Source organism: Harpia harpyja, chromosome 9 (genome assembly GCF_026419915.1).
Source record: "Harpia harpyja isolate bHarHar1 chromosome 9, bHarHar1 primary haplotype, whole genome shotgun sequence".
In the NCBI taxonomy this organism is placed as follows: domain Eukaryota; kingdom Metazoa; phylum Chordata; class Aves; order Accipitriformes; family Accipitridae; genus Harpia; species Harpia harpyja.
The window spans coordinates 42,511,774-42,528,207 of record NC_068948.1 but is presented as its reverse complement, the minus strand read 5'-3'; the positions used below and the strand labels follow the sequence as shown (position 1 = coordinate 42,528,207).

Genomic DNA, 16,434 nt, shown 5'->3' with positions numbered 1-16,434 from the left:
TTGTGTGTCCATCTACACCTTAGTGATTGCTACAAGTATGCAGTAATTCTAATGTGCTGCCTAGCAGAAGGAAGAGACACTCGCCTTTTTGTGCATTCCTTTTTCTATAGTTTGTTCATTCCTTCTCACTTCCTCTTCATAGCTTTCTTTCATGATCCTCATTAAGTTGTGCTCTTTGTAGAGTTGTAGTTCAGAATGAGAGACGAGAAGAGTGGACCTCATTGCTTGTGACCATTAAAAAGCTTTTCATCCAGTATCCTGTGTTAGTACGACTAGAGCAAGCAGGTACAAGAATCCTCCTTTCCCATGCTTTTACCCTTTTCTCTCTCTCTCTCTCTTTTTTTTTTTTTAAAGTTGTCTCTACACTCTCTAGTTGCAGTTGGAGTCTGGTATTGTACAACTTAGTGCTCTCCTGGCTCGACTATTTTGCTTGGGTCTTTCTGTGAGATACACCAATACCAATTTTGCCTGTAATTTGTTGGAGTGATGGGATTTACTACAAATGCAGTTTTATTTTGGTTTGTTTCGGGGTTTTGTTTGTTTGTTTTGTTTTGTTTTGTTTTAGAGATGATAATTTTTTTCTTTTTTTCCTTCTGAACACCTGTCCAGAGGGCTTCCCTCCAGGTTACAATTCTACCTCAGCACAAGGGAACTACCTGGAGGCCATAAATCTTTCATTCAATGGTAAGTTATGAACAATGGGTAAAAATACACAGGGGAAGAACCATTAAAGCAGCTGCCAATAAATGGGTGTTGACTTCTGTTGCCTGTTCCTTAACACTGTGAAGAGGAGGGGAATATTAGGTGGTTAAGTTATCATTTTCAGCCTCAAAAGAATTGGCTTGTGTGTCTCTGGAAAACCAGTGGCTCTCAAATAACTGAGTATTGGGTATTTCAGGCTTCAGGAACCATTTACAGGGCCTTCTCAGGATGAAACTTTTTCTTCCAGCTGTATATTTGTATGAGAACCTCTTGGTATAGAAGTTGAAACTTTAAATTACGGAAGCATTTCAAAATCAGGTTAGATCAAACATGATTTAGGTGAACCTGATCCATCTTTTTTTAGCAGGGAGATGGATTTGATGGGCTGGAAGGGCTCTCCAAAGATATACTTTTTGTGATACTGTACATCAGATGTTGTTCAGTCACCTTAATGGCTCCCATGAGAGGGAGCACAGGATGTTATTTAAATGATTAGTAATGGACTTTACCTTGTTGGGGTTTTTTGGGGTTTGTTGGTTTTGGGGTTTTTTTGAGATGTTATAAAGGAAACACTAAGAATATGAGGAAAAAATATTCCTTTTTATGTATCTGGTTCCCATCTTCTCTTCTGCCCTAACTCCGATCTCTCCTGTAGCTTTATTAACATTTATCGGTTGGACGAGGCTATATACAAGCCCTCTCATGCTTGCATGTACTTTGTGGAAACTTGTTTAATACCACTGTTAACAGTCACCTCCTTTGCTCTGAAAAAAACCCGACCATCCAGCATCTTTTTTCTTTTAAAGTATTCCCTAATTCTTTCTCTTAGTGTTTGACAAGCATTACATAAACCGGAACTTTGATCGGACTGGCCAGATGTCTGTGGTTATCACACCAGGTGTGGGTGTATTTGAAGTTGATCGACTCCTTATGATTCTAACCAAACAGCGGATGATAGACAATGGTAAATAACTAGTGATACTGTGTAATCTTTATGAAGGCAAACAGATATATTTGGAAAAGCCCTAGCCTTTTCTTGCTATGAAAAAGTATCTATTGTAACTTGTGTACTCTGGGAAGAGGGGTTACAGCTGGGAGACTTGTGTCTGCACTTCATATTGAAATGGGCAGATTTTTGGAGACCTTAGAGGCATTTAATTTCTTTTGTTTGTGATACAGAACTTCATCTGTCCATGCAGACCTTTCCCTTAAAGGATAATCTTGCATGACTTGCATTGGTTTAGAAGAAACATTTCTTACATCCCCACTGGCACTGTTGGTTTGTAACCATACCACGGGACTGTTAACTACCATTTTCAATATAATTACATCTTAAAATCTGGTATGAATACAAGTTGGGCCTTCAGCTCAAGTTGATGATCTGTTTTGGCTTAGTATATCAGTCCTGCTTGGTACATAGCTGAACTCTACTGTTCCTTGTTTACAGGGATAGGTGTGGACTTGGTGTGCATGGGAGAACAACCACTGCATGCTGTACCACTCTTTAAGGTAATGCATGCTTCTTTTCCCTTCTCTCTGCTCCTACTAGAAATGTTACTAGTTTTGTGACTAGCTAGACACAACTAGTTGCTATGCTTCTGAATTACTCTTACAGCTCCATAATCGCTGTGGACCTGGCGACTCCAGATTGGGTGATGACTACAATATTCCACATTGGATAAACCATAGGTAGGTGAACTCTATCAGCCTTTGCTAAACACTTCTGCTTTATAATCTGTTGAATTCTATTCTTTCATTGTTTATTTCCTCTGCTCTCCTTGTGAAGCAAAGACATATATTACAATAGTCTTGCAGAATTAGGAATGTTCTTGCAGAACTCTGGGCATTAATGCAACATGTCAGATATGATAGGCAATTTGCAGAGGAAAAGGTCTTGATCTTAAGTTCTCTTTCCAGCTAACTTAGTTCTAGCCTTTAGCTGTGCTGGAAGGAAGTCGGGAAGCTAAACAAAAAATACAATCACTTCAACTAGGTTGGTTATTAGTAAAACCAAATACATCTCAAATGAAGAGTTACGGGTAGAGAAAATGTGGATAACATGGATAAATGTTGAAAGAGTTGCAGGAAACACTGAGGCTCAGCGTTACACTGCTTCACTCTAAGACATGGTAGGTTTCCTTTCTGCTTTCTGGAAAACATTCTGTGCCATAATACTCTCTCTTCTTTCCCTACACATAGAGATCAGGGCTCAGGATGAAAACTACCACTTCCTCCTCAGTTCTTGTTCTGCTGTAGGATTATTTTTTTTCTCTCTTTTAATACCTCCTTCTATCTGCATGCATTAATTGACTGTCCTAACCAATTAGCATTTATGGGTTTCTTATACCGAGTATTTTTGAGTGGCTGGAAGGCATCTGGTCTTTGCCATAGATGAAAAAGGTGTTTGAAGGCTTATAATAAGGCAGGATTTAAAAGATTCAGATAACAAGAAACAGGTCTTAATGACTAAATTATTTCAAATGGGAGGAGGTCTGTAGTTTTCAAGTAGCTGATGCGAGTCATTATTGTCATGTAAATTAGGGAGAGAGTCATGTAAACTGCACAGTACTGTATAGACAGTGAAAGTGGATACTTTTCTGTAGAAAGAGGAAGTGAATGGGGGAATGCAGATGTAAGCATATTAAGAGGTCCAGACTGAGGCTGTATGGGAATCAAAGGCTGGTCTTTAAGGAAAGAGTAGCTTCTCTCAAGTTAATAATTTGTCAGTGTTTTCCATATGTCGTCTTATGCAGAGGAATGTATCCCCTTTTCTCCGTCTAAGCTCAAATTCACGGGCTGTTTGCTGTGGAGCTAACCAACTATGTTCAATTCTTAGAAGGCAGCTGAGCCACCCTGTTTTTCCTTTCAGTTTCTACACATCCAAAAGCCAGCTCCTGTGTAATAGTTTCACTCCACGGATCAAGCTGGCAGGAAGGAAGGTAGGTATCTTTCTGATTTATCTTGTCAGATAGCTTTTCTCAGCCAAGCATCAGAATCTTTCTAGCAAGTATTCAAACAGCTATAACCAAGTTTCTGTGTTAAGAGACAGTGAAAGCAAAGCTGTAATGATTGTTGTGGGGATTGTGAATGAGGGTCTAGTTTGTAGGTCTTTCCTTTCTAGGATGAAACTAGGTGAGAAATGTTTTAGCCACCATAAAAATTAGTTTCATTCTGTAACGAAGAACTTCATGGAGAGGAAGAAAGGTGTTGACAAAGATGTGTTTTTTACACAGGTCTGTGACCCCTATTGGTATTTAATACTTCTGCAGTGGTCTGGCTGCCTCACTGAGTCAGCAGGATAAACTTTAAGTCTGATGCTTGATCGCACTGGGGGATATTTCCTTAGAACATGCTGACTGTTTCCCTTCTCTCTGTCTTTTGTCTTGCTCTCTCTTTTTCTTTTTTTCTTTTTTGTTTTTTTTTGTCACTTCACACTTCCTTTGTTGGACCTTCCAGCCACTGACTGAGAAAGCAAAAAATAACCGAGATGCCTGTAAGTAATTCTGTTCTGGAATGATCTATCCCACTGACTCCCAAACTAACAAACAGCTGTAGTAAGACAGTAAAAACATTACCGATGAGTTGTGGGAAGGGACAAAACCATTAAAAGCACATAGTCATTATCCGGGATGTTAATGTGCATATGTCAGTTGCCACCTTGGCAAATAACTAATACGGATGGGTGAGCTTCTGCCCTGGCTGCTTGTCACCTGGCTAGAGGAATAGATGGTATCTGGCTGGTGTGCTAGCGGTACTGTTTGTGGGAGTAGGACAGGAGGGCATTCACTGGCTTGGGATGTTGTCAGTGCTATGGCCACAGAATTACAGTGGGAGATGCCTGCATTCTTCTAATACCACCTCGTTTCAGGAAGGTGTATGTTCTGTAAGTGAGTCTGTCCATTCTTTCAAAGGTGCTTTAAAATGTGCAGTTCCCTCATGAGGGAACTCGAGGCACCTGTTTATACAAGGATTGATTTGTTGATTATTAATTTAATGTCTTGGGTATATGGGGGACAGATATTGGGGCCTCAGCAACCCTGATTCAGAGGCACCAACTTTGATAATTGAGCTGCTCCAGCTGTTCTGCTCATGAGACTTTTATGTGTGATTTCTTTTGGAATAGACACTTTTCTTAGCAGTGAGAGTTGGATACTTCTAACTTGCAGATCTCAGACATTCTTGAAAGAGGTTCCAGTGCTATATGACTTTTATTTCAGCATTAGGGGCTCCAAAAGATGCTGAGAATGCCCTGCCTATCCAGGTAGATTATGATGGCTATGATGCCCAGGTGTTCAGACTGCCAGGCCCATCCAGAGCCCAGCGCTGTACTACTTTCAGGTAAGAGGCTTGTGAGTGTACCAGTTCTAGAGAAGCCATGTTATGGTTGATGCGTAAAATGCTTTGAGAAATACAAGGAGAACTAAGCTTCACGTGCTTACAGTTGAACAAAAAGCTTTATCTGTAGCTAGTATTTATGGCTGGTTATCTGGTATTTTACTTCTAAGGTGGCGTGTGGCATCTAGGAAAAGGCATAAGTATACTTTTTCCTTACATCTTTAATTTCATCTGAAGTAGAATGAAGCTAGTCTTCCTTGCTAAGTTCGTAGCAGATTTTGCAAGCTGGATAAGAAAGTACTTGCACAATAGACTTGCACAGAGTTGTAGAAATAGCATTAGGTTGATGTACTGCTTAGTAACTGGTGCTGAACAGAGTGGTGGGGAATCTTCCCTGAAAATGATGCCTTTCTGAATGAGAGAAGAAACAGAGAAGCTGAGTGCAGGTTCTCAAATATTCCATGGTCTTTCATCTGAGAAGAAAGGCTAATTATTCTCTGGTCCTGGCCAAATTCATTGAACAACCTATAAATTTTAGTGCTTTTTCAGGAATATGGAATTGATGAATTTCTTTTGAAGTATTTTTTTGCTTTCCTCCTTTCAGTAGTATTGTCTAAATCTGAGGAAGCTGTGCATGTAGACTTACTTTTTAATATGAGCAGCTTGTAGAAATCCATGCTGGAAGATGCCAGTACGATTTAATGTAGTTAATAATTCCAAGTCGTTTCCCTATAGCTATGTGTTCCTAGCACTGTAGGCTTAGGTCTATTATCTTCTACATCACATCGATATTACCAGCTTGGTGTGGTGTCTGTAGAATTGCATAGTCAAGCATGCTCTTTTCACAGCTGTTGTGCTGGAAGCATTTTAATGTTCTGTTTTTCTATTATATGATGCACAAAAGTTATATAGTACCCACATAGTCAAAAAAATAGTGATAGCTTCCTTGTAGTCCTCTTCTTGAGTTCACCTATTGAGTATTGAGTCTCTTACATGACTTGGGCCTGTTCAAGCCCCTTGATAACCCAGGAATTAATCTCTTCTTCATATCACTGGACATATCTGTTTATTTTCAGCAGGTCTGTGAGGGAGAGAGAAAGTCGTACCAGAAAGAGCTCTAGTTCCTATGACGTCTCATGCAGCCCTTCTCTGCAGAGCCGTACGCTGCCCCCAGAGGAGGTGAGGAGCCAGGCTTCTGATGACAGCTCACTGGGCAAGATGTCCAACATCCTGATGATCCCACGGCCTCATCTGCACCAGTGTGAAGTCAGCAGCTCTTTGGGCTATACCAGCACCAGAGGTCAGCCTAAGGCAGATGGGAAAGTACCTTAGGTGGTGAGAGGGGAAAGAGAAGTTGGAAGTTTGTGTTGGCCACTGCCAGGCCAGCACAGGGGAGATGGTGCTTATATTAGCATGCATGGTACACCTTTTCCGCAGCTTCAGCTACAGCCGGGTGTGTGTTCTCCCTTTGTTATCCTTGTCTAATTCCATTGCTTTTTTTTATTGGCTTGTCCTAAATAGAAGTGTCCTGACACTGATTTGCTCTTTTCCCTTGTCTATTGCCTTCTTTAATATTTGACTATTCTCCTGTGCCTGCCTGCAAATGTGGACATATACAAGTGACTTTTTATTATCCAGGTCACCTATAATCTGTCAAATGAGAATTGGCCTTAGTAACGAGCCCTGGGGGACCCTGCTTATAACTTCTCTCTATAGGGATTTGTTGTCATTAAGAGTCACTTTCTCGATCCTTCCTTTTGACAATGTACTGCTGAGCTATCTTGGTGTGTTAGCAGTGCTGGCAGTCTCCTTTCTTTCCTTCCAGTTTAATTTTGTTCTCAGACAGTAAGTGGTATCTTCTACAGACCCAACTCATTTCTAGGTAAATTGTATTCCTCCTGCAATTGCTTGATCTTCTGTAAAATTCTGTCCCTGAAGGCTCTTTATGGGGTTTTTATGTCATGCTGTATGACACCTGATACCATATTCATCCTGTTACAGGAACTGGATTTACTGGTGTGGAACTGCTATCACACAGCGTACTTCACATTACATTTACCTTTCATGTTTTCCCCTGCTGTCAGTTAATATACGCTATTTTTTTGTATTTCTGTTACTCCTTTAGTTTGAAGGATAGCCTTGTGACCCAGCTGAAGGTGTGCAACTGGATGGGGATGTGTGTGGAATAGGACTGGTGGGGAGGGAAGAGTCAGAATAACTGAGGGTTTTCACATGTTCTAGTTGGCAGTATAGAGTGGTAAATGAGACCCTTCTCTTTGGGATTTCTGTTTATTGAACAGAGTAATTGCTACTTAGTCATCTGGTTTATTTCTCTCTCCTATTTCTAAATGACTGCACTTCTTTTCTACATTGAATAGTAGTGACTAACTGCTAGCTTGCTGAGATTGTGTCCCATGTCTTCTGGAAGTAATCCCTTATTTCAGTGGTCAAATCTGAATGTTACAAAAAAGACATATGTTGCTCAGTTGTAGCTTCTAGCTATGTTTTTGCCTGTACATCTCCCAATGTATGAAACTCATCCTGAAGTTTCTGGTGTGTCAGTCTTTTGATTTCTCACGAATTCTCAAAGCTCTGAGTAATTCTTCATAGTTGACTTAGCAAGTGGTTTCTTTATGGCTTCATTTAGTATAAAGTGACACAGTATACAGCAGTGCTGTAATGGCAGATGAAATAATACTCTCTCTTGTCTGGATTCTTGTTTATGTTGTAACTTGTTTTCAGCTTCTCTCCCTGCCTACTCCTCAGCTCTCCTTATTCCCACTTACCTTGGGGAATTGTTATATCCCTAAGCAATTAATTCTCTTTTGCTTGGCTTCTGCGTGATCTCATGCTGACTTTAAGTTGTGTTTTCTAGATGTCCTTGAGAACATGCTGGAGTCTCAGCAACGTGACTCCAGTGCCCCTGGGAGGTTCCATGTTGGCAGTGCAGAATCCATGCTGCACATTCGGCCTGGGGGATATACACCCCAGCGAGCACTGATAAACCCATTTGCCCCGTCTCGCATGCCCATGAAACTTACATCTAACAGGAGGCGCTGGATGCACACTTTTCCTGTGGGTAAGTCTGTTTCATACCATATTAGATCGGTGTTACTTTTTCCTTGTCCAAGCATTAACACAAGAGAACCAACGTGAACTCTTGTGTCTTGAAGTACTCTGCGCTGTAACAGAGACTGAACAAAGTGTATAGGCTTGATAAATCAGAGATCCTTTTTTTTGAAAATATTACCATCTGTTGGCAAACTTGCAGCATCAGGTATTGTGGAACAATCTTACAGTAGATGGAGGCTGTTGAAGTGAATTGTAACACTAATTTGGGTTGACTTTCAGTGCTGAATTGTTCTCATATTTGTTTAGCGCCTTGTAAGTAGGCCCTCCAAAATGTTTAGAAGAATGTTCTGCTTCGCTGGCTTCAGAGAAGATGCCAGGGGTTCAAGTCTTTGGAGAGTTCATAAAGATGCTTTCTTAATTTCCATTAGTTAGCATTGCATATTTGTTGACAAAAGGAGGGTACAAGCAACTGAGGAATCAATTCAGATGTGGTGATTAATGATCAAACTGTAACTGTGTAGGTCCATCAGGAGAAGCTATCCAGATCCATCATCAAACCCGTCAGAATATGGCAGAAATGCAGGGCAATGGGCAGCAGGATTTGACGCATTCCTCTGCTGAGCTGCTGGAACTGGCTTACCACGAGGCAACTGGCAGGTGAGGTCCTTAGGATGAATCTGTGTAGACTTTGCATGAACATCCCTTTTCCTTAAAATTTTATATATGTTACAGTAAGGCAGCTACAGGTTGTGATCTTTAAGTTTAATAATACACTGTATCAGTGCCACATATGCAATATATACTTTTATTTTGAGATATAAAGCTCTTTCGGCAAGGCTGGAGATGGTTTACCTCCCCTAATTTGGTGAAGATGGTTGTTTATCACATAGGGCTTGCAGTGCGCATGCAATACAATGCATCATTCTTGGAATTGTTCAAAATTGCCTTACAAAAGCCTGTGTCTTTAAATCTTGACTTATTATCCCAATAGCTGTGACTGTCATCCTGGAATAGAAAATTTTTTAGCACAGGGCATAGCTTTGCCTCACAGTAACTGTTGAGCAATTTCAGTGCTATCCATTCAGTCCTGTCTTCCCCGTGCTGATAAGAAATACAGCAATCACAAACATCAGGGATGGATTGCAAATGAAAGTACCTGTGTTCGTAAACTATTTTTCTTTTGAAAAACAGGCTTTGGTCAGTGTTGGGAGCTTACATTGATTGTTGGCTCCAAGTAGAGAAAAAGATCCCAGTGTTACTGGATGTGGCATAATTGTGGGGAGGCTGTTTTTACAGTGAGAGAAATTAGATCATTCACTTCACCTAGGCCATTTTTCAAGCTGCACAATTGTTCTCCAATCTCCAGATAGTCCTACCTTATCAGGTTTTTATGTGATTATTCTTTTATTGACAACATTTTGTCTGTGTTTTTCACTCATTATTAAATGTTGTTTACCAAAACCATTTTGTAGCTTAGGCAACTTTAGAATTCCCAATGAGTTTGTTTCTTTCATCATTAACTTTGGTATCTTTCCAGCTATGTGTTTCCTTCCTCTGGTATGCTTATAGAAATTCATGTTACATACTGTTTCTGGATGTCCAGGGTGAGTGAGTACACTGCTGGTATCCTCTGCCTTTTTAATTTTCATGGTTTTTTCCTGCTATCTTCAAGAATTCCTTCAGGGGATTGCACTGCCTAATTAGTCTTTCATGTTGGTTTTTTTTTTCTCTTTTATAGGGAAATTGTTGTCCTGTTTTATACTTTGTATTGTCCTTTAGAATACTCTAATCTCTTTCTGTGTTGCATAATTTTAATATTACATCATCCTCACCAACTTTGTTCCCTAGTTCTACTTTAAAAAAAAAAAAAAAGATTGCCTTTTTATTACTTCATAAGTACATCCAAGTGTGGTAAAGTATCTTGTCATTAACGCCAATCACTTGTGTCATTCTTGATAATTCTTTTTCTGGATCCCTTTGTCATCTCTGTGGATGATGTAGTCATCCAAAGCAATTTGCTCAGTCTGGAATATTGGTTTTGTAGACCATGAAATCAGCTCTGTAAATAACTAGCTAAGTTTTATTTCTCTCCTGGGAGGTATGCGAGTAGCTGGTTGTCCACTGTCCTGCAAAGACAGTGCATTGGTTATTGCTAGAGGCAAAGACCAAACACGTATGGGCAGATATGGAATATTGTTGTGGCCTTCTCTGTGCTGCTTTTGTGCCTGTTACCATCTCTGCAAACATCATTAAGAACATGGTTTCACCACTGGCTCAGCTGAGATGGCAGGCTGATTACTTGTTATTTGTTATATCAGCCCTTGTTAAAAGCAAGGAGTGGCATGAGCAAGGAAAGTTTGTATAATACAGGTTACTTTGTTTTTCTCTAGGCATATCAGCTCTCGGCATCCAGGTGACAGTGCCTCTTTCCTGAGCTTCAGCGGAACAGAAGAGTACTCTAATGGTCTGGCTGGCAGCAATGGTGCAGGTAACAAAGCAATGATAGAGCATGGAGTTGGGAGAGAAGGCCCTTCCTTATTAGCAGTGACAAAGTAGTAGGGCCAGAAGTCATGGAAGGTGGGGAGACCAGGCATTACAAAGTAGAAAGAATCAATAATGGAAAAACAGTTTTCAACTTTGAGTGATCTGTTAATGCTCTTACTTGGACTTTTTGGTGTGTGGTAGCTTTTGAGTTGGGTTGTTGTTTTTTGGGTTCTTTTTTTTTGTTTAATGTGTTTCTACTTCTCTAGGTATGTCTTATAAACTTTACTATAGTAAGATGCTCATTGTTTACATATGATAAGCTCTCAGGCAGTTGCTTAGTTCCTTAATAACAAAGCACTGACATCCAGACACAAAAAAATAACTAAATATGCACTGGTATTGTTCAGAACTTCTTTTTCTGGGTGGGGTTGCCTTAAGGTGTCACCCTTTGGTTTAAGAAACTTGTTTGAATATATATATTACATATACAAGCTGATGAAAAGAATAAAGTTTGGTCCTATCTAGGTTTTGAGAGAAGCTGAAAAAAGCACGTTTATTTTGTGTGGTAAGTTCTGGGATTCAGTGTTTTCTAGCATTTCTTGTCATTATCTACAAAAGCACTTTCTCTAGATTTTAGACTTTTTGAAAATGGCGCTGCTTATACTAAATGTTATTCACATAGCCTGAAATATTTCATCACGTTTTTGAGAGAAGGCACATGTCTGTACTTTCAGTTGAAGATTAGCACTGTCTTTCTTACCTTACCTAGACCCCTGAATTAGTGGAAATTCTCAACATTTCTTTTGAATCCTGTAAGTGGAACAATATGCCACACTAAGCATTCTGTTGTGTTGTCTGGTTTTTTGTAACCTACTTCCTGATTTTACGGACATGCTTTTTAGATAGGCACATGGAAAAAAATTCTATCTTTTGAACTATAGCATTCAAGAATTCTGTTCTTTTTTTCAAAACCAATTCAAAGATTATTTAAAAAAAAATAAATTCACCCTTCTGAATTACATTTGGATGAAAACAATTATGTTTTCCCCTATGCTCATACCTTGAAGAGCCATAAAGAAGTTAACAGACTTAATTTTCTTGTGTTCACATAGTCTCATTAAAAGTGATTTTGTTCTGTTGTTTCCTTCTGTGAATTTAATCTGAATACATTTCATTTTCTTGCTTTACTTTTTTTTTTTTCCCTGCCTTCCAGATAAGCTGTTTGTTCTTCCAATTGCTAAATTGCATTTCAGCTGTTGGATGCAATTTGCACAATGTAGATGCAGAGCATATCCTGGCAATAAATGTGCTTGCATTTTATAGAAGTCTTTTGTGTCTGTAGATTGGATATAAATCATGTATGTGGTGGAAGTTAATCTGTGTCTGTCTGTGTGACAGTCGTTATGAGCACCTTCCCTGAAGAAATGCCCTCAGCCATCTGTAGCTACCACACTGTGACTCAGTGATTTGACTTATGTTTCCTCCCTTATGGTTTGAGTCACCTATGAAATGAAACAGTTTGGGTTTTTTGTTGTTTTTTTTTTAAAATTTCCAAAAAAATGATTTTTTCAGTTCGTCTGGGTCTCCTCTGCTGCCCACAGCATGTTTTGCTGCAACATGGGCTTCGCAGTGAAAAATCACCCCATCTATTTACACTGACATTCAGTATGTTGTCTCTATTGTCCAGCAGATGGTAGATGATAGTTCAGAGCAAATAAATCTCGTTGCAATTCCCTAACTAGATGGCAGATGGCATCAGTGGAGCTGGTGAAAGATGAACGCCAATTTGAGCCAGCTCCTCTGCTGTTCTACTGGCATCATCATGGAAGCAGAAAACCCTCCTTTCTGTTAGTAATGCTATTTAGAGTAACATCTATGATGTTGATATCAATTTCCTGGATAAATCTACATAAACTAGTTTTATAAAAGTGGCTTCTTTTAAATATTTGGAGGCTTCCTGAAATTTGTATTTTGATAAATGCATTTTAAGCTAGCAATTTTTCTTGTCTCCTTAGCTGCTTGTTTCCTCTTATGTGCCACAACAGCTGTTTATACAGCTACATGGTGAACCAGCTCAGGGAACTGATCCAAATGAAGAGTAACTGGGTTTTTTTCTTTGCTGTATGGATTGTTTCACCGTAGCTACATAAATATTGATGCAAATACAGCAGACAAATGTGAAATGGGGAGTAGGAAGAACTGGTCAAGGGGTACCATAGCATCATGTTGGCTTGGTGTTTACTGAGCTGTAGTTTTAGTATCTGTTTTCCAGGTTAGTGGGCTGCTTACAATGAATCCATTTGACAGTGAGAAAAATCATAGTGTTTTAAGTCCTAATCAAAACTTGAACATAAATTTTCATTAGTCTCAAGTCCCTTATTAGTCTTAGTTTAGTATAAACTGAATTTTGCTCAAAAACTGAGCATCTTTTCGATAGCTATCATTTTGTCTCCCTTCACAATGAATAAAAACTTCCTTACTATTCTTTTAGTGAAGTGTGAACCAAGGTATGTCTTGCAGGTTGAAACATAATGGAAGTTGCTGCCTTTTCAGAACATGGTAGTTTTAAACAGTCTGTAGTTAATATATTGGACCTATTTAGGGGAACTGAAGGCTTAATTAATGTTTTTCAAATTTTCAGCCTGGCAAGGGATAAAGAGGTAGTTTGTATTTGCTGAGTCAAGAAGATCAGCTGTTTGTTTTGTTGCCTCCCCACCCCCTGGCAGAGAGCTGAAATGTGTACTGGTAGTTTATGCCTAAAAATGTTGGAATTGGAGTAAATCTGTGTTGTGATTTTTCATAAATCACTTAGACTCTTTAGAGTCTTAGATAATTAGAATCTTATGCATGGGTTCTCTTCTACCACTGAGTCAGTCTGCTACAATTTTCTTTCTTGCTGCTCCTGTGTATTATGAAATTCCTTCCTCTTAACTTATCCTGTGTTCATAAAATCAGAAAACCAATAAAAAAGATCCTGGTTTTGAGTACTGGATGTATTTAAAAGTACTTAGCTGCTGAGACCTTGAGATTAGCAAGCTAAATTATTACAGGTGACTCTTCTTTTTTTATTATTTGCTTTTTTATGGTATCTACTTTTCAAGATGTGTTTCACCATTTCGGGGAGGTTGTTTTTGCTTGTTTTTTAGCTACTGAACACTTCTAATGAGATACTCAAATTTCATCCAAGATGTCTTTTTTTACTCATTAGTTGGCTTTTTGTATTTTTCTGCTGTGCAGAACCCTGAGTTCTTTCTAAGGAGAAAAATGCCATATTCTTAAAACATTTGCATGCTTTTGATTTATTTTTATTTGAAATGAAAGTGAAGTGCACAATTGCTTAAAATAAAATACATATTTCTTTCTTGTAGGGATGAATCTCAAAACTCAGAACAAGGATTCCTTGGAAGATGCTGTCTCTAACTCTCCGGATCCAAGTAAGCAGGAGAAACGTTTGGAAAAGGGTTTGCATAGGTGGGAAGATAGGGAGGGAAAGGGCATGTACATATATAGAGGCATCAGGAGGTGGTAGGCGAGAAACTGAGGAGCCTACTTGGCTTTTGGCAGTATTTTATTTTGCCCTGCAGTAATTTGCAGGTTTTCCCTGTACTGTGTGTCTCACTGTGATTGCAGTTCTATATCTCTTAAGACTATATGAAACTGGTTGTTGTATTACATCTGAAATTCTTTCCTTACCAGACACTATTATGCAAAAAGCTAAAGCTGCTGAACTCTTATCTGCCTCTCAATAGGAAAAATTTGCTTGGCACTGGCTAACTGAAACAGAAGTAGTACAGTCAGTTTCTGAATTTGTTACCATTTACTGAGAAATATCTGTCTTCATCTAATACAGAAATAAGTGTGTGACTGCTTAAGAAAACTTTTTTTTTTTTCTTATAGCGGTCTGTCCTGTATTACATTCCTGTGCAGTGTTCCTGCCATTAATGTTAACATTTTTATAGTAAAATAACTTTCTGTCTGTAATATCTCTATGGCAAGATGTTAAGAATTAGTAGTTGGCCAAGTGCCTTGATATAGGTCATTTGAGGCAGGTTAGAATGTAGTGCAGCAGTGAATTGATGATTTGATATAATTTAGTTAGCTTTTGCTTTTTAATGTCTAGTTTTAGATCTCTAATCTCAAAACTGCAACATAACTCTAGGAAAGGGTGTGGGGAAGGATTGCTTTTCGAGTCACTATTTTTCTGGTCTTCCCACTCCTGTGGATCTGTCTTCTGTTTTTGAAACTACAGAAATACTCCCTTTTCTGCTGTTGTACTATTCCAGAAAGAGGCTGGTCTGTCATTCTTTCTCTCCTCATCCCTAGCTCTTTCTGCAGTTGTCTAGGATGCAAAGCTGGTCTTGTTTAGACTTGGAATGTTGATCTGTTTTATTAATAATGAGTAACTGCACCTGACTCGCTGTAATTTTGCAAGAGTGGTGGCTATGTCAGCTCTAGCTTTCAATCAAGAGAAAATTAAATGTATTAACTTTGAATGCCATTTGCATGATGGGATTGAATTAGCATGTGCACTGCATTGTTTAACAAACTCTGTCTCTTTCTCTCCCTCCCTTCTTCCCGTCCTACTTTCCTTTTCCCTTCCCATCCCACCCCCTTTTTTGTCCCTGTTGACTTTATGCCAACTCTGTTTCTGTCCCTCATTCTTTCTAACTTTCCTCTTCACACATTTCTTTCATCTTCCTCTGCACCCTGTTTTTTCATGGGTGACCATATATACCCCCATTGTCTGCCCCCCCCAATGATACAACGAGGCAGTTCTGACGCTGTCTGCTCCCCCCGTAGTGCCAGGCTTCTGTTGTACAGTTGGAGTGGACTGGAAATCTCTCACTACTCCGGCATGTCTCCCTCTTACTACGGACTACTTCCCTGACCGTCAGAGTCTGCAGAATGATTACACTGAGGGTTGCTATGATCTCCTCCCAGAAGCTGACATTGACAGGTTTGGCCAGCACCTTCTCTGTAAAGTAACTTGTATTGATTCAAAGTGCTTAAGGCGCAGTTGATGGAAGAGGAACACTTTGGAGACTGTACAAGAGAAAGATGAATTGCTAACATTGTTAGCAGCAGAACACTTAGATTTTTCTCTTTTCAGTGGTAACTTTGCACCTTTTCTGATGTTACCATCTGACAGTATCGTGTTCTGCAGATTTTATGTTAGAAATTGTTTGCGTACAAAACTTTACATCTCTTGTTCTGTTGTGTTTCAATCAAAAAAATCAACCTCAAGCTATTATTTTTGTTAATCTATTTTCTAGAAAGTATTTTTGAAACAGTAAATGAGCAAATGCATGTGTATACACAGTCATTAAGATGCTTATCCTCGCTTTCAGGGATTTTAGTTTAAAGAATCTTGGTGGAAAATAGTGTTAGTGGGATAAGTAGAACTTCTCGGCTTGTCTTGGAGGTCTCTGGTAACTGTTCCTTAATAGGGTTGGTTTGGTTTTTTTCTGAAGCTGTGTCATCTTCTTAAACACTTTTCAAACTTGCCACAACTTGTAAGACATCAGAAGGACCTGTTCATGTTGCTGCCTTATGGGAACAAAACAAAAATATTAGTCAGAGTGATTGAAATGCATAGGAAATAGCAGGATTAATGAAGAAATGTCAAATGTCCGTTTATAGCAGGAAGGTGAAGTTCAGAGCAGAAGTAGTTGTAATAAGATGCCATAGTGATGTGTCTTTTAATCTCTGTGTGCTCTAGACTTCCTGCTGTGGGAGAGGGTGGAGCATTGCCTGCACACTTGCAATTCTGAGCTCTGCTGAATGTTTACAAACTGCACAGAGATTCTCTGCAAAATGCTGTAAAAGTGATCATTGGTGAAT

The 16,434-nt window shown here is 39.2% G+C and overlaps 1 protein-coding gene across 18 annotated transcripts in view; it reads left to right on the top strand.

The window, feature by feature from the left end:
* The window catches only part of DEPDC5 (DEP domain containing 5, GATOR1 subcomplex subunit), a 48,318-nt gene that overhangs the window by 10,058 nt on the left and 21,826 nt on the right, over positions 1 to 16,434 (top strand). For 12 of the 18 annotated variants that reach the window (XR_008236499.1, XR_008236498.1, XR_008236497.1 and 9 more), the window contains 14 exons: positions 182 to 285; positions 610 to 684; positions 1,532 to 1,666; positions 2,150 to 2,211; positions 2,318 to 2,391; positions 3,572 to 3,641; positions 4,159 to 4,195; positions 4,920 to 5,040; positions 6,114 to 6,337; positions 7,913 to 8,116; positions 8,631 to 8,766; positions 10,500 to 10,597; positions 13,962 to 14,027; positions 15,367 to 15,550. Coding sequence is in view for 15 of the 18 variants with exons in the window: in XM_052795714.1 (XP_052651674.1) it covers positions 182 to 285; positions 610 to 684; positions 1,532 to 1,666; positions 2,150 to 2,211; positions 2,318 to 2,391; positions 3,572 to 3,641; positions 4,159 to 4,195; positions 4,920 to 5,040; positions 6,114 to 6,337; positions 7,913 to 8,116; positions 8,631 to 8,766; positions 10,500 to 10,597; positions 13,962 to 14,027; positions 15,367 to 15,550 (1,590 nt within the window). In the remaining 3 variants the exon portion in view is untranslated. The remainder of the gene's footprint in view (positions 1 to 181; positions 286 to 609; positions 685 to 1,531; positions 1,667 to 2,149; positions 2,212 to 2,317; positions 2,392 to 3,571; positions 3,642 to 4,158; positions 4,196 to 4,919; positions 5,041 to 6,113; positions 6,338 to 7,912; positions 8,117 to 8,630; positions 8,767 to 10,499; positions 10,598 to 13,961; positions 14,028 to 15,366; positions 15,551 to 16,434) is intronic. The other 6 variants (XM_052795718.1, XM_052795724.1, XM_052795716.1 and 3 more) reach the window with 3 other exon arrangements.